The 16349-nt window shown below is 54.6% G+C and overlaps 2 protein-coding genes across 3 annotated transcripts; one reads left to right on the top strand and one right to left on the bottom strand.

Annotated features, from left to right (window-relative positions):
• The first annotated feature begins 183 nt into the window (after positions 1-183).
• On the top strand, positions 184-5236 carry LOC118700865 (homeobox protein OTX2-like). Its single transcript, XM_036405444.2, has 4 exons — positions 184-1391; positions 1991-2086; positions 2343-2494; positions 3316-5236. Exons 2-4 carry the CDS (start codon positions 2002-2004, stop codon positions 4006-4008), a joined length of 930 nt encoding a protein of 309 aa, XP_036261337.2. The 5' UTR covers positions 184-1391; positions 1991-2001; the 3' UTR covers positions 4009-5236.
• A 185-nt stretch (positions 5237-5421) lies between these two features.
• BCKDHA (branched chain keto acid dehydrogenase E1 subunit alpha) lies at positions 5422-15953 on the bottom strand. 2 transcript variants are annotated; one of them, XM_036405453.2, is made up of 9 exons: positions 15847-15953; positions 15087-15239; positions 14765-14851; positions 14572-14680; positions 13744-13905; positions 12810-13016; positions 11431-11572; positions 10681-10852; positions 5422-8074 (listed from the first exon to the last, which is right to left on the bottom strand). In XM_036405453.2, exons 1-9 carry the CDS (start codon positions 15916-15918, stop codon positions 7904-7906), a joined length of 1275 nt encoding a protein of 424 aa, XP_036261346.1. In that variant the 5' UTR covers positions 15919-15953; the 3' UTR covers positions 5422-7903. The 2 variants fall into 2 exon arrangements, with proteins under 2 accessions (XP_036261346.1, XP_036261349.2); XM_036405456.2 differs by lacking the exons at positions 15087-15239; positions 15847-15953 and adding an exon at positions 14956-14991.
• Between the last annotated feature and the right edge of the window lie 396 nt (positions 15954-16349).

The raw sequence follows: 16349 nt of genomic DNA, 5'->3' as shown, positions 1-16349 counted from the left end.
AATTCTCCTATTTTTAATATAAAACCCCTGATTTTTAAAATTCAAATTATCTTTTTTTTTTATATTAAAAATCGGATTATTTAATATAAATTTTTTAACAAAAACCCTCTGAAGGATTTTAGGATTTTTTTTTGGGGGGGGGGAGGGGTCGTTCCCCTCCCCCACCCCTCCCCCCCAGCCCCTCCCCCCCCCGTTTGGCCCCGCCCCCCCCGCGCTGTCCCCAAGTGTCCCCTCGGGCCCAGACGCGGCAGCTGGGCCGGATTAGTGCCACCTGCGCCCCGCCCCCACCCCAAAAACCGCCCCAAACCCCGGGCCCGGGGTCCCCAAATCACCAAGGTCCCCAAATCCCGGTGTCCCCAATGTCCCCGGACCTTGGTGTCCCCAAAATCCCAATGTCCCCAATCCCGGTGTCCCCAATCCCAAATCTTGGTGTCCCCAAATCCCAATGTCCCCAATCCCGGTGTCCCCAATCCCGGTGTCCCCAAATCCCAAATCCCGGTGTCCCCAATGTCCCTGGACCTTGGTGTCCCCAAAATCCCAAAGTCCCCAAATCCCGGTGTCCCCAAATCCGAAATCTTGGTGTCCCCAACTCCCAATGTCCCCAAATCTCAATCCCGGTGTCCCCAAATCCCAGCGTCCCCAAGTTCCAAAGTCCCCAGATCTTGGTGTCCCCCCAGTCCTGGTGTCCCCAGCCCCAGTTCCGTTGTCCCCCAATCCCGGTGTCCCCAAGTCCCGGTGTCCCCAATGTCCCCAAATCCCAGTCCTGGTGGTGCCCCCAGTCCCGATGTCCCCCTTGTGTCCCCTCCAATCCCGGTGTCCCCCCCATGTCCCCTTTGTGTCCCCCCCACCCCGTGTGCCACCGGGCCACCAATGTCACCTCTGTCCCCCCCGTGTCACCCCCAATGTCCCCCCAATGTCCCCCGCAGTGTCACCCCAATGTCCCCTTTGTGTCACCCCTTTGTCCCCCCCAATGTCCCCCCCAGTGTCCCCACCTTGTCCCCTTTCTGTCCCCTCAGTGTCCCCCCCCAATGTCCCCTCTCTGTCACCCCCTTTGTCCCCTCCATGTCCCCCCCAATGTCCCCGCAGTGTCCCCCCCAATGTCCCTTCCCTGTCCCCTCTCTGTGCCCCCCTTTTGTCCCCCCATGTCCCCAGTGTCCCCCCCCCCGTGTGCCACCCCGGATTAGCCACCGGGCCACCAATGTCACCTCTGTCCCCTGGGGATTAGGGGGGTGACATCACCGGGGGCTACTTAAGGCTCCCCCCGCCGCGGGGGTGCCTCCCCTGCCACCGTCGGTGCCACCACCAGCGTCACCGTTGTCACCGCGCCACCACCGTGGCACCATCGCTGCCGCCGGGCCACCTGCAGCCTTGTCACCGTGTCACCTGCGCAGGTACGGCCCTGGGGACACCGGGGACAGGGGGACAGGGGGACAGGGCCACCATGGGGCTGGGGACGGAGGGACGGGGCCACCATGGGGCTGGGGACATGGGGATGGGGACACCATGGGGACATTGGGAGGGACATCGAGGGGCTTGGGGACATCACAGGGCTGGGGACAGAGGGACAGGGCCACCGTGGGGCTGGGGACATGGGGACAGGGCCACCATGGGGCTGGGGACATGGGGATGGGGACATCATGGGGACATTGGGAGGGACACTGGGGGCTTGGGGACATCACAGGGCTGGGGACATGGGGACGGGGCCACCATGGGGCTTGGGGACAGGGCAACAGGGCCTTGGGGACAGGGCCACCAGGGCCACCAGGGGGATGGGGACACCAGGGCCTTGGGGACAGGGAGACAGGGCCGCCATGGGGACATTGGGGGGACATGGGAGGGGGCCTTGGGGACACCATGGGGACATTGGGGGGACATTGGGGGGACACCTGTGGGGCTTGGGGACATCAGGAGGACACTGGGGGGGCCGAGGGGGTCGGTGCCAGCCCCGGGTGCCATCGGTGTCCCCTCATTGTCCCCTGATTGTCCCCAGGTGTCCCCGCCATGATGTCGTACCTGAAGCAGCCGCACTTTGGGGGCGTCCCCGGGCTGGGCCTGGAGCTGCTGCCCCCCCCCGTGGGGTACCCGGGTACCCCAAAATTGGGGGGGGGGTCTTGAGGGGGGGTGGGAGGGGGGAGGGTCCCGTGGGGTCCCCAAATCCCGGGGGTCTCTCCCCACTCCCCAATTCCCCATTCCTGAAATCCCCATTCCCCAATTCCCCACTCCCGGGGGTCTCTCCCCATTCTGGGGGTCTCTCCCCCAATTCCCCAAATTCCAGGGGTCTCTCCCCACTCCCGGGGGTCCCTCCCTCATTCCCCACCCCCGGGGGTCTCTGTGCCCCCCAGGCACCCCCCGCAAGCAGCGCCGCGAGCGCACGACCTTCACGCGGGCGCAGCTGGACGTGCTGGAGGCGCTGTTCGCCAAGACGCGGTACCCGGACATCTTCATGCGCGAGGAGGTGGCGCTGAAAATCAACCTGCCCGAGTCACGGGTGCAGGTGAGACACACCTGGGACACACCCGGGACACACCTGGGACACACCTGGGACACACCTGGGACATGGGACTGGTGTGGGACGGACACAGGGACAGGGACAGGTGACACCCGGTACCCGGACATCTTCATGCGCGAGGAGGTGGCGCTGAAAATCAACCTGCCCGAGTCACGGGTGCAGGTGAGACACACCTGGGACACAGCTGGGACACACCTGGGACACACCTGGGACAGGGACAGGTGTGACACAGGTGTGACATGGGACAGGTGTGGCACACCTGAGGGGCTCTGGGACACAGGTACAGGTGTGACAGGGGTCAGGTGTGACACAGGTGTGACACAGGTGTGACAGGGGACAGGTGTGACACAGGAGGGGACACAGGGACAGCGGGGGCGGGGCAAGAGGAGCAGGTGAGTCCCAGGTGGGACAGGAGGGGCACCTCAATGTCACCGTGTGTCCCTTTGTCCCCCGTGTGTCCCCCCATGCCTCAGTTTCCCCCATGTGTCTCCATGCCTCAGTTTCCCCTTTTGCCCCCCGTGCCTCAGTTTCCCTTTTTGCCCCCCATGTCCCCCCGTGCCTCAGTTTCCCTTTTCCCCTCCATGTCCCCCCGTGTCCCCCCGTGTCCCTCCGTGCCTCAGTTTCCCCCCGTGTCTCAGTTTCCCCCCGTGTCCCCCCGTGTCCCCCCGTGCCTCAGTTTCCCTTTGTGCCTCAGTTTCCCTTTGTGCCTCCATGTCCCTCCCGTGTCCCCCCGTGTCCCCCCGTGTCCCCCCGTGCCTCAGTTTCCCCCCGTGCCTCAGTTTCCCCTTTCCGCCCCCATTTCCCAGGTGTGGTTCAAGAACCGCCGCGCCAAGTGCCGCCAGCAGCAGCAGCAGCAGCAGCAGCAGCAAACCCAGGGCGGCTCGGGCCCCCCCAAACCTCGCCCACCCCCCAAAAAGAAACCCTCGCCCCCCCAGGACCCCCCCGCCCCTCCCCAGTTCGCCCCCCAGACCCCGCCCCCGCCCCCGCCCGTGTCCATCTGGAGCCCCGCCCTGTCCCCGCCCCCCCCGCTCTGCGACCCCTCCTCCTGCGGGGTGGGGTCCCCGCCCCCCCCCTTCCGCCCCTTCCCCACCTCGGGGGGCTTCGCCCAGGGGGGGTTCCCCGCCTATTTCGGGGTGGGGGCGGGGCTCGACCCCTACCTGTCCCCCCTGCCCCCGCCCCCTCCCCAGCTCGGGGGGGGGCTCAGCCCTTTGGGACCCCCCCCCCCCGAATTTGGCCGCGTCCCCCGCGGGTTTCGGGGCGGGGGCGGCCCCCGGGCTGGGATTTGGGGCGGGGGCGGCCCCGGGGCTGGGATTTGGGGCGGGGGGCGAGTGCCTGGAGCTGAAGGAGGCGGCGGGGGGCGCCTGGAAGGTGAATTTGGGGCTGGGGGAGTGCCTGGAGCTGAAGGAGCAGAGCGGGTGGAAATTCCAGGTGTTGTAGGGGGGGGGCGGCGCATTCTGGGGGGAAATGCCGGGAATCGGAGAGCCCGGAGCGCTAATTAATGATGGACCGGAGCGCTAATTAATTATGGACCGGGATCGCTAATTAATGATGGACCGGATCGCTAATTAATGATGGATCCAGGATCGCTAATTAATGATGGACCGGATCGTTAATTAATGATGGATCCAGGATCGTTAATTAATGATGGACCGGGATCGCTAATTAATGATGGACCGGGATCGTTCATTAATGATGGATCCAGGATCGTTAATTAATGATGGACCGGATCGTTCATTAATGATGGATCGAGTATCGTTAATTAATTCCGGCGATTTTGGGGGGAAATGCCGGGAATCGGAGAGCCCGGAGCGTTAATTAATGATGGACCGGATCGCTAATTAATGATGGATCCAGGATCGTTAATTAATGATGGACCGGGATCGTTCATTAATTATGGACGGGGATCGTTAATTAATGATGGACCGGGATCGTTCATTAATTCCGGGATTTTGGGGGGAAATGCCGGGAATCGGAGAGCCCGGAGCGCTAATTAATGATGGACAGGATCGTTAATTAATGATGGACCGGGATCGTTCATTAATGATGGACCGGATCGTTAATTAATGATGGACCGGGATCGTTCATTAATGATGGACCGGATCGTTAATTAATGATGGACCGGATCGTTAATTAATGATGGACCGGGATTGCTAATTAATGATGGACCGGGATCGCTAATTAATGATGGACCGGATCGTTCATTAATGATGGACCGGGATCGCTAATTAATGATGGACCGGGATCGTTCATTAATGATGGACCGGATCATTCATTAATGATGGACCGGGATCGCTAATTAATGATGGACCGGATCGCTAATTAATGATGGACCGGGATCGTTCATTAATGATGGATCGAGTATCGTTAATTAATTCCGGCGATTTTGGGGGGAAATGGCGGGAATCGGAGAGCCCGGAGCGTTAATTAATGATGGACCGGGATCGCTAATTAATTCTGGATCGGGGTCGTTAATTAATTCCGGGGATTTTGGGGGGAAACCCCGGGAATCGGAGAGCCCAGATCGTTCATTAATTATGGACCGGGATCGTTCATTAATTATGGACGGGGATCGTTCATTAATTATGGACCGGGATCGTTCATTAATTATGGATCGGGGTCGTTCATTAATTATGGACGTGGATCGTTAATTAATTCCGGGGATTTTGGGGGGAACTCCCGAGAATTTCGGAGCCCGGAGCGGCGCACGGACAATGACGCGGATCGTCGTTAATTAATTCTGGATCGCGATCGTTAATTAATTCTGGACACGGATCGTTCGTCAGTTCTGGATCACGGGTCTTTAATTAATTGCCGGGATCACGGATCTTTAATTAATTCTGGATCCAGGAGCGTTAATTAATTCCGGCGATTTTGGGGGGAAATCCCGAGAATCGGAGAGCGCAGAGCGTTAATTAATGATGGATTGCGGATCTTTTAATTAATTGCCGGGATTGCGGACAATTACCGGGACACGGATCATCGTCAATTAATTACGGATCACAGATCGTTAATTAATTCCCGGATCGTTCATTAATTCCGGGACCACGGACAATTCCCGCGTGGAAATTCCTCCTGGAGAACCCGAAATTCCCGGAAAACCCAAAATTCCCGGAAAACCGAAAATTCCCGAGGCACGGAGGATCCCAGGAATTTTAGGGGGAATCCCCGAATTTTTGGGGGATCCCCGAATTTTTAAGGAATCCCCGAATTTTTGGAGAATCCCGGAATTTTCTGGGAATCCCGGGATTTTTGGGTGATTCCCGAATTTTTTTAGGAATCCCCGAAGTTTTGGGATCCTCAGATTTTTTTTTAGGGAATCCCCGAATTTTTTTTAGGAATTCCCGGATTTTTGGGGAATCCCCGGCCCCTCCCCCCATGGATCTCCCCCCTTCCCTCCCGGAAGGGAAAAACCTGGAAAGAGAAAATTCCAATTAAAAAAACCCAAAAAAGTGCAAAAATGAGATGGCCTCGTTAATTAACGCTAATGAGGGGAACTGGGGGGGCCTCGTTAATTAACGCTAATGAGGGGAACTGGGGGGGCCTCGTTAATTAACGCTAATGAGGGGAACTGGGGGGTTGGCCAGGAGGGGAAATGGGCGTGGCTACAACGAGGGGGCGTGGCCAAACGAATCCTTTCTTTTTCCGTGGATTTGGGGTTTTTTGGGTGTTCCTGACATTCCCGGAGGTCTCAGATTCCACGGATCCAGCCCAAAATTCCTGGGATCGATTCCCAAAAATTCCAGAGATCCAATCCCAAAAATTCCTCGGATCCATCCCAAAAATTCCAGAGATTCTGCCCCAAAAATTCCAGGGATTTATCCCAAAAATTCCAGGGATCTTTCCCCAAAATTCTGAGGCTCCTCCTCTCCGAAATGCCGTTTATTGAGGGCGATTTTGGGGGGAGATCAGGGAATTCCAGGGTTTATTCTTTTTAGGGAATTCCAGGGTTTTTTTAGAGAATTCTCTTTTTTTTTTTTTTTTTTAGGGAATTCTGGGATTTTTTTAGGGAATCCCGAGGGTTTTTTTTTTTTTTTTAGGGAACTTCTGGGAATTCCAGAAATTTCTGGAATTGTTGGGGCGGGAAAGGCTCCCTGGGAGTCTCCAGGTGGGATCTGGGGCAGATTTTGGGGCAGATTTGGGGAATCTCGGCATTTTCCCACAATTCCTGGTTTGTTTTGTTTTTTCCCAAAATTCCCGTTTTTTTTCCCCAAAATTCCCGTTTTTTTCCGGGTTATTTCTGGAAGTGCTGCAGCGGGCAGTGCTCCCCGTAGGTCTCCAGGTGAGTTTTGGGGGCAGATTTTGGGGCAGAATCCCAGAATTCCCGGTTTTTTTCCCCAAAATCCCCGTTTTTTCCCCCCAAATCCCCGTTTTTTTCCGGGTTATTTCTGGAACTGCTGCAGCGGGCAGTGCTCCCCGGGGGTTTCCCGGTGAGTTTTGGGGGCAGATTTTGGGGCAGAATTGCGAAATCTCGGCATTTTCCCAGAATTCCCGTTTTTTTTCCCAAAATTCCCGTTTTTTCCGGTTATTTCTGGAAGTGCTGGAGCGGGTAGTGCTCCCCGTAGGTCTCCAGGTGAGTTTTGGGGTCAGATTTTGGGGCAGAATTGCGAAATCTCGGCATTTTCCCAGAATTCCCCGTTTTTTTCCCAGAATTCCCCGTTTTTTTTTTCCCAGAATTCCCGGTTTTTTTTCCCAGAATTCCCGTTTTTTTTCCCAAAATCCCCGTTTTTTCCCCCAAATCCCGTTTTTTTTTGGTTATTTCTGGAACTGCTGCAGCGGGCAGTGCTCCCCGTAGGTCTCCAGGTGAGTTTTGGGGTCAGATTTTGGGGCAGAATTGCGAAATCTCGGCATTTTCCCAGAATTCCCGTTTTTTTTCCCAAAACTCCCGTTTTTTCGGGTTATTTCTGGAAGTGCTGCAGCGGGCAGTGCTCCCCGTAGGTCTCCAGATGAGTTTTGGGGGCAGAATTGTGAAGTCTCGGCATTTTCCCACAATTCCTGGTTCGTTTTTTGTTTTGGTTTTTTTTCCCAGAATCCCCGTTTTTCCCCCAAAATCCCCGGTTTTTTCGGGTTATTTCTGGAAGTGCTGCAGCGGTAGTGCTCCCCGTAGGTCTCCAGATGAGTTTTGGGGGCAGAATTGTGAAGTCTCGGCATTTTCCCACAATTCCTGGTTCGTTTTTTTTGGTTTTTTTCCCCAGAATTCCCGTTTTTTCCCCAAAATCCCGGTTTTTTCCCCCAAAATTCCCGTTTTTTTCTGTTATTTCTGGAAGTGCTGCAGCGGGCAGTGCTCCCCGTAGGTCTCCAGGTGAGTTTTGGGGGCAGATTTTGGGGCAGAATCCCAGAATTCCCGTTTTTTCCCCCAAATCCCCGTTTTTTCCCCCAAATCCCCGTTTTTTCCGGTTATTTCTGGAAGTGCTGCAGCGGGTAGTGCTCCCCGTAGGTCTCCAGGTGCCGCTGCAGCTCCTGGCGCTGCCGCCGCAGCCTCGGGGGCATTTCCAGGTAGACGTCGGAGAAGAGGAGGCGCGGGGGCGGCTTCGGCTCGCGCTCCGCCTGCTCGAACGCCTCCAGCACCTGCGGCGGCACCGAACGGCGGCAACGGCGGCGGCTGAGCAGCGCCGAGGCGCCCCCGCCGCAAAAAAAAAAAACATTTTCAGCAAAAAAAACCCCGATTTTCCAGCAAAAAACCCCGATGTTCCAGCAAAAATCCCGATTTTCCAGCCAAAAAAACCCGATTTTCCAGAAAAAAACCCCGATGTTCCAGCAAAAAAACCCCGATTCCCAGCACAAAAACCCGATGTTCCAGCAAAAATCCCGGTTTTCCAGCCCAAATTCCCGATGTTCCTGCCCAAATTCCCGATTTTCCAGCAAAAAAAACCCGATTCCCAGCAAAAACCCCCGATTCCCAGCAAAAAAAACCCGGTTTTCCAGCAAAAAACCCGATTTTCTACAAAAATCCCGATTTTCCAGCAAAATTCCCAATTTTCAAGCCCAAAATTCCCGATTTTTCAGCAAAAAAACCCCGATTTTCCAGCACAAAAACCCCGATTTTCCAGCAAAAATCCCATTTTCCAGCCCTAATTCTCCATTTTCCAGCCCAAATCCCCGATTCCCAGCAAAAACCCCCCGATTCCCAGCACAAAAAACCCGATTTTCCAGCACAAAACCCCCATGTTCCAGCAAAAACAACCGATTTTCCAGAAAAAAAAACCCCGATGTTCCAGCAAAAACCCCGATTTTCCAGCACAAAAACCCGAATTTCCAGCAAAAAACCCCATTTTCCAGCGAAAACCCCCGATTCCCAGCCCAAATCCCCGATTTTCCAGCCCAAAAACCCCGATGTTCCACCAAAAAACCCCGATTCCCAGCAAAAACCCCGATTTTTCAGCAAAAATTCCCAATTTTCCAGCCAAAACCACCGATTTCCAGCAAAAAAACCCCGATTTTCCAGCAAAATTCCCAATTTTCCAGCCCAAATTCCCGATTTTCCAGCAAAAAACCCCGATTTTTCAGCCCAAATTCCCAATTTTCCAGCCCAAATTCCCGAATTTCCAGCCCAAAAACCCCCGATTTTCCAGCAAAACCTCCCAATTTTCCAGCCCAAAATTCCCGATTTTCCAGCCCAAAATTCCCGATTTTCCAGCCCAAATTCGCGTGTTTTTTTCGCCCAAATCGTGGATTTTTTCCCCAGCCCCAACTCCAGGTTTTCTCACCCAAAAATCCCGAGTATTTCCCACCCAAAAGCTCCCAAATCCCGAATATTTCCAACCCAAAAATCCCCGAGATTCTGATTATTTCCCACCCCAAATCCCGATTTTTTTCCCACCCAAAAATCCCCAAAATCCCGAATATTTCCAACCCGAAAAACCTCCAAAATCCCGTTTTTTTTTTCCCAAAAATCCCAATTTCCCCCCCCCACAAACCCCGATTTTTTCCACCCAAAAAGCCCCAAAAATTCCGGTTTTTTTTTCCCAAAAATCCCAATTTTTTCCCACAACAAACCCAAGTATTTCCCATCCAAAATCCCAAAAATTCTGAATATTTCCCCCTAAAATTCCAATTTTTTCCCCCCCAAAAAAATCACTTCTTTTTTCCCCAAAAACCCCAATTTTTTTTTCCCCTCAAACCCTGAATATTTCCCACACAAAAAGCCCCAAAATCTCGATTTTTCGGACCATTTTCTGTGAGCTTTTCCTCCACTCCCGCTCCTGCTCATCCCACCAGCTGTGGGGTGCCCCAGGTACGGACCCCAAACCCCCCAAAAAATCCCAATTTTTTCCCATTTTTTCCCCAAAAAACCCCATTTTTTTCCCCAAAATCCCGATTTTTTCCCCAAAATCCCCATTTTTTCCCAAAATCCCATTTTTTCCCAAAATCCCCATTTTTTTTCCCAAAATCCCCATTTTCCAGACCATTTTCCGCGAGCTCTTCCTCCACTCCCGCTCCTGCTGCTCGTCCCACCAGCCCCGGTGCCCCAGGTACTCACCCCAAACCCCCCAAAAAATCCCAATTTTTTCCCATTTTTTCCCCAAAAAACCCCATTTTTTTTCCCCCAAATTCCATTTTTTTCCCCATTTTTTTCCCAAAATCCCGATTTTCCAGACCATTTTCCGCGAGCTCTTCCTCCAGTCGCGCTCCTGCTGCTCGTCCCACCAGCCGTGGGTGCCCCAGGTACTCACCCCAAAACCCCCAAAAAATCCCAATTTTTTCCCATTTTTTCCCCAAAAAACCCCATTTTTCCCCAAAATCCCCATTTTTTTTCCCAAAATCTCGATTTTCCAGACCATTTTCCGTGAGCTCTTCCTCCACTCCCGCTCCTGCTGCTCGTCCCACCAGCCCCGGTGCCCAAGGTACTCACCCCAAACCCCCCAAAATCCCAAATTTTTCCCCAAAAAACCCCATTTTTTCCCCAAAATTCCATTTTTTTCCCCCATTTTTTCCCAAAATCCCAATTTTTTCCCCAAAATCCCAATTTTTTCTCCAAAATCCCCATTTTCCAGACCATTTTCCGCGAGCTCTTCCTCCACTCCCGCTCCTGCTGCTCATCCCACCAGCCCCGGTGCCCCAGGTACTCACCCCAAACCCCCCAAAAAATCCCAATTTTTTCCCATTTTTTCCCCAAAAAACCCCATTTTTCCCCAAAATCCCCATTTTTTTCCCAAAATCCCGATTTTCCAGACCATTTTCCTGGAGCTCTTCCTCCAGTCGCGCTCCTGCTGCTCGTCCCACCAGCCGCGGTGGCCCAGGTAGTGCCGCAGGCGGGAGATGGGGTGGTCCTGCTTGTCCCAGTAATTCACCTCGTCCACCGAGCGGTACGCCGAGCTGTCGTCGCTCGTGCTGTGGTGCCCGATTCTGGGGGAAAAAACGGCGATTTTGGGAAAAAAATGAATCTTTGGGGGAAAAAAATCAGATTTTTTTGGAAAAAAGTGGATTTTTTTTTTTTGAGAAAAAAAAAATCAGATTTTTTGGGGAGAAAAAGCAGAATTTTTTTTGGGGAAAAAAAAAAGCTGATTTTTTCTGGGGGAAATTTTGATTTTTTTTTTTTTTTTTTTTTTTTTTTTTGGAAGGGGAATAACCAAATTTTTCCGGGAAAAAAGTGGAACATTTTGGGGAAAAAAAAAAAAAAGGGATTTTTTTGAGGAAAAAATCAGGGGTTTTTTTTTGGATAAAAAATCGGATTTTTTGGGGAAAAAAAGCTGATTTTTTTGGATAAAAAATCGGATTTTTTTTTTATAAAAAATCGGATTTCTTTGGATAAAAAATCTGATTTCTTTTGGATAAAAAATCGAATTTTTTTGATAAAAAAAGCTGATTCTTTGGGGAAAAAAAAATTGGATTTTTTCCGGGAAAAAAAAGCTGTGTATTTTTTGGGGTTTTTTTTTGGAAAAAAGGGGGTTTTTTTTTTTTGGGGTAAATCTCTGGTGCCGCACCTGTAGGTCATGGCCTCGATGAGGAAGGGCTGGTTCTCGGCCACCGCGCGCCGCCGGGCCTCGCGCGTGGCGTTGTAGACGGCGAAGACGTCGTTGCCGTCGACGCGGATGGAGAGCAGCCCGTAGCCGGGACCCCGAGCGGCTGGCGGGGCGAAAACGGGTCAGAGTTTGGGGGAAAAAACCCCAGATTTGGGGGGGTTTCTGTCCGCACTGAGAGAGGGGGGAAAAACGCTGGGGTTTTGGGGGCAAAAAAACAAAAAAAAAACCCCGGGATTTGGGGTGTCCCTCCTTGCTGGAAGCCTGAAATCCCAAAACATGTGTCCCAAAATCCTGGGGAGCTGGAACCCCAAAATCCCAGGGATTGGTGTCCCAAATCCCAAAATTGGTGTCACAAATTCCAAAATTGGTGTCCCAAAATCCCAGGGATTGCTTTCCCAAAATCCCCAAACTTGGTGTCACAAAATCCCGGGGATTTGTGTCCCAAAATTCCAAAATCTGTGTCCCAAAATCCTGGGGTGCTGGAACCCCAAAATCCCAAAATTGGTGTCCCAAAATTTGGGGCATTTGTGTCCCAAAATCCCAAAACTGGTGTCCTAAAATCCCAAAATCAGTGTCCCAAAATCCCAAAATCCCAAAATTGGTGCAACAAAATCCTGGGGATTGGTGTCCTAAATTCCCAGGAATCCTCTGCCCAAAATTCTCAGATACTTCCCCCCAAAATCCCAGGGTTTTTTTTCCCAAATTCCCAGGAATCTTCTGTCCCAAAAACCCCTCAATACACCCCCAAAACCACAAAAAACACCCCAAAACGCCCCAAATCTCCCCAAAACGCCCCAAATTTCGGGGATTTTGGGTTTCGCACCGATCCCATCGCCACGGTACTGCTCGGAGGTGGGCGTGGAGATGGCGTAGCCGTTGTTGCGGCAGAAGACGACGATGGGGCCAACCAAAACCCCTCAAAACCTCCCAAAACGCCCCAAAACGCCCCAAAACGCCCCAAATTTCGGGGATTTCGGGTTTCGCACCGATCCCATCGCCACGGTACTGCTCGGAGGTGGGCGTGGAGATGGCGTAGCCGTTGTTGCGGCAGAAGAAGACGATGGGGCCAACCAAAACCCTTCAAAACCCCCCAAAATGCCCCAAAACCACAGAAACGCCCCAAATCTCCCCAAAACGCCCCAAATTTCGGGGTTTTCGGGTTTCGCACCGATCCCGTCGCCGCGGTACTGCTCGGAGGTGGGCGTGGAGATGGCGCAGCCGTTGTTGCGGCAGAAGAAGACGATGGGGCCAACCAAAACCCCCCAAAACGCCCCAAAACCACAGAAACACCCCAAAACAGCCCAGAATGCCCCAAATTTGGGGATTTTTGGGTTTCCCACCGATTCCATCGCCGCGGTACTGCTCGGAGGTGGGCGTGGAGATGGCGTAGCCGTTGTTGCGGCAGAAGAAGACGATGGGGCACTCGAGGGTGGCGGCGAAGTTGAAGCCGGCGTGGGCGTCGCCCTCGCTGGCCGCGCCCTCCCCGAAGTAGCAAACCACGGCCCGGCTGGCGTCGGCGCGCTTGATGGCGTAGGCCGCGCCCACGGCTGGGGGAAAAACGCGGGATTTCGGGAAAAAAACGTATGAGAAGGGTTTGGGGGTGGGAGGGGCGGGAGGATTTGGGGGGAAAAAGGGGGATTTGGGGGAAAAATAATGAGAAGGTTTTGGGGTGGGAGGGGTGGGAGGATTTGGGGAAAAAAAAAGAAAATTTTAGGTTGGGAGGGATGGGAGGATTTGGGGGAAAAAATTTTAGGTTGGGAGGGATGGGAGGATTTGGGGAAAAAAGGGGGATTTGGGGGGAAAAAATGAGAAAATTTTAGGTTGGGAGGGATGGGAGGATTTGGGGGAAAAAAGGGGGATTTTGGGGGAAAAATGAGAAGATTTTAGGTTGGGTTGGATGGGAGGATCTGGGGGAAATGGGGGGATTTGGAGGGAAAAATGAGAAAATTTTAGGTTGGGTTGGATGGGAGGATCTGGGGGAAAAATGAGAAGATTTTAGGTTAGGGAAAAAAGGGCAGGAATTGGGGAAAAAAGGGGAAATTTGGTGGAAAAAAAGGGGGGGGAAACGAGGGAAATTTTGAGGGAAAAACGGGGGAAAAAAAGGAGAGGAATTTTGGAGGAAAAAAGGGGAAGTTCGGGGGAAAATGGAGGGGGGCAAAAAGGGGGAGGAATTTGAGTAAAAAAAAGCGAAAATTCTGGGAGGGAAAAAAAGGGGTGGGGAAAGAGCGGAAGATTTGGGTTAAAAAAGGGCGAATTTGAGGTCGGGCGCGTCACCTTGCGGGATCTGCGTGGCCAGCGGGGAGGAGATGGTGACAAAATGGCGCTCGGGGCAGCCGTAGTGCACGGGCATCTGGCGGCCCTTGCCGGGGTCGCGCGCGTTGCCGTAGCACTGGGCCATGAACAGCTCCAGGGGGTACCCACGGTACAGCAGCACACCTGGGGACACAGGTACAGCCTCACCTGAGTCACCTGTGTCACACCTGTGTCACACCTGGGTAACGCCTGTGTCACACCTGGGTAACGCCTGTGTCACCTGTTCTAACCCTGACCAGCTCCAGGGGGTACCCACGGTACAGCAGCACACCTGGGGGCACAGGTACGGCCTCACCTGAGACACCTGAGTCACACCTGTGTCACACCTGAGACACACCTGGGTAACACCTGTGCCACACCTGGGTAACGCCTGTGTCACCTGTTCTAACCCTGACCAGCTCCAGGGGTACCCGCGGTACAGCAGCACACCTGGGGACACAGGTACGGCCTCACCTGAGTCACACCTGTGTCACACCTGTGTCACACCTGTGTCACACCTGGGTAACGCCTGTGTCACCTGTTCTAACCCTGACCAGCTCCAGGGGGTACCCCTGGTACAGCAGCACACCTGGGGACACAGGTACAGCCTCACCTGAGACACCTGAGACACCTGTGCTAAAGCTGGGTTACACCTGTGCAATGTTTGGGTCACACCTGTGTCACCTGTGTCACCTGTGTCACCATGGAACCCCTCCCCAGGGCACCCTGAACAGCTCCAGGGGGTACCCGCGGTACAGCAGCACACCTGGGGACACAGGTACAGCCTCACCTGGCACACCTGTGCCTCACCTGCCTCGCGGTACTGCCCGAACACCAGGTCGGCATCGTCCAGGGCGGCGGCGCTGCCCACGTGCGTCCCCTCCTCGCCGTAGTTGGTCATGTAGAACGAGATCCGGCCCTGCACAGGTGGGACACAGGTGAGCTCCACCCCCCCGATAGGCTCCACCCCCAGGTGAGCTCCGCCCCCCCAGGTGAGGCTCACCTGTCGCTGGGACTCGTACAGGATCCTGTCCATGGTGTTGAGCAGCGTCATCGTCTTGTAGAGCTTCAGCACCTGCTCCTTGGGCAGCTGCGGGACAGGTGCGACAGGTGAGGGACACCTGGGCAGGTGGGACATCTGTCCCATGTGTCACCTGTCCCAGGTGTGTGTTACCTGTCCCAGGTGTGTGTTACCTGTGGATCCTCAGACTCTCGGATCACCTGTCCCTGCCTATCACCCAGTACACTGGGATCCCGGCTGTGTCACCTGTCCCAGGTGTGTGTCACCTGTCCCAGGTGTATCTCAGGTGTGTCACCTGTCTCACCTGGGGGTCCTCGCTGTCCCGTATCACCTGTCCCTGCCTGTCCATCACCCGGTACACCGGGATCCCGGCCAGCACCTGGGGCTGGATGAACTCGAGGCGTTCGGCGAACTCGGCCGAGGCTCCGGGGAACTGCGGCCGCTCCTCCGGGGAGCCCTGGGGACACGAGGGGACATTGGGGACACTGGGGAGGCACTGGGGACATTGGGGACAGCAGGGGTGGCATCAGGGACAACAGGGACATGGGGACTCCTGGGTGCCCTGCCTGTCTCCCCTCTCTGCCCCCCCCATGTCCCCAAGTGTCCCCTCTGTGTCCCCTCCCTGTCCCCTCAGTGTCACCCCCCAATGTCCCCCCAATGTCCCCTCTCTGTCCCCCCCAGTGTCCCCTCTCTGTCCCCCCTCATTGTCCCCTCAGTGTCACCCCCCAGTGTCACCCCCCAATGTCCCCAAGTGTCCCCTCTCTGTCCCCCCCCAATGTCCCCAAGTGTCCCCTCTCTGTCCCCCCTCATTGTCCCCTCCCTGTCCCCTCAGTGTCCCCCCCCAGTGTCCCCCCCAGTGTCCCCTCTCTGTCCCGCCCCAATGTCCCCAAGTGTCCCCTCTCTGTCCCCCCTCATTGTCCCCTCCCTGTCCCCTCATTGTCCCCTCAGTGTCCCCCCCAATGTCCCCTCTCTGTCCCCCCCCAATGTCCCCTCTCTGTCCCCCCTCATTGTCCCCTCAGTGTCCCCCCCAGTGTCCCCTCTCTGTCCCCCCTGTCCCCACTCACGGTCCCCAGGAGCCGCCTCGGGACGAGCCCCAGGAGCCGCCGCCGCCACCGCAGCGCCCGCAGCGCCGCCATCTTCCCTGGGGGCGTGGCCTAGCGCCGTGCCGAGCGCTGATTGGCTGCTAGGGGGGGCGGTGGAGCGGCCCCAGGGATCTGATTGGCTGCGCGGCCTGAGGGGGAGCCACGCCCCTGGCGGCCTAATAAGGGAATGGCATGGCCACGCCCACTGAGCGGTTTGGGGCGTTGCTGGGTTGGCTCCGCCCACTAAATAACCATATAAGGTGATTTATTTTGCCACGCCCCCTAAGTGACCGTATAAGGGAATACATAATTGCCACGCCCCTAAATGGCCATATAACGGAATACATAATAGCCACGCCCCCATAATCAGCATATAAGGGAATACCTATTTGCCACGCCCTCTAAATGGCCATATAAGGGAATAGCTAATCACCACGCCCCCAAAATCACCATACAAGGGAATAGATGATAGCCACGCCCTCTAG

Source organism: Molothrus ater, chromosome 39, assembly GCF_012460135.2.
Source record: "Molothrus ater isolate BHLD 08-10-18 breed brown headed cowbird chromosome 39, BPBGC_Mater_1.1, whole genome shotgun sequence".
Taxonomy (NCBI): domain Eukaryota; kingdom Metazoa; phylum Chordata; class Aves; order Passeriformes; family Icteridae; genus Molothrus; species Molothrus ater.
This window is presented reverse-complemented; position numbering and strand designations above follow the sequence as displayed.

Excerpts from the sequence above, each read along its gene's own strand:
- LOC118700865 (XM_036405444.2), top strand. The coding sequence starts at position 2,002 with ATGATGTCGTACCTGAAGCAGCCGCACTTTGGGGGCGTCCCCGGGCTG. Across the intron at positions 2,087-2,342 it reads CCCCCCCGTGGGGTACCCGG|GCACCCCCCGCAAGCAGCGC; the intron begins GTACCCCAAAAT and ends TGTGCCCCCCAG. Across the intron at positions 2,495-3,315 it reads TGCCCGAGTCACGGGTGCAG|GTGTGGTTCAAGAACCGCCG; the intron begins GTGAGACACACC and ends CCCATTTCCCAG.
- BCKDHA (XM_036405453.2), bottom strand. The coding sequence starts at position 15,918 with ATGGCGGCGCTGCGGGCGCTGCGGTGGCGGCGGCGGCTCCTGGGGCTC. Across the intron at positions 14,681-14,764 it reads TGTACGAGTCCCAGCGACAG|GGCCGGATCTCGTTCTACAT; the intron begins GTGAGCCTCACC and ends CCACCTGTGCAG. Across the intron at positions 11,573-12,809 it reads GTACCGCGGCGATGGAATCG|CCGCTCGGGGTCCCGGCTAC; the intron begins GTGGGAAACCCA and ends TCGCCCCGCCAG.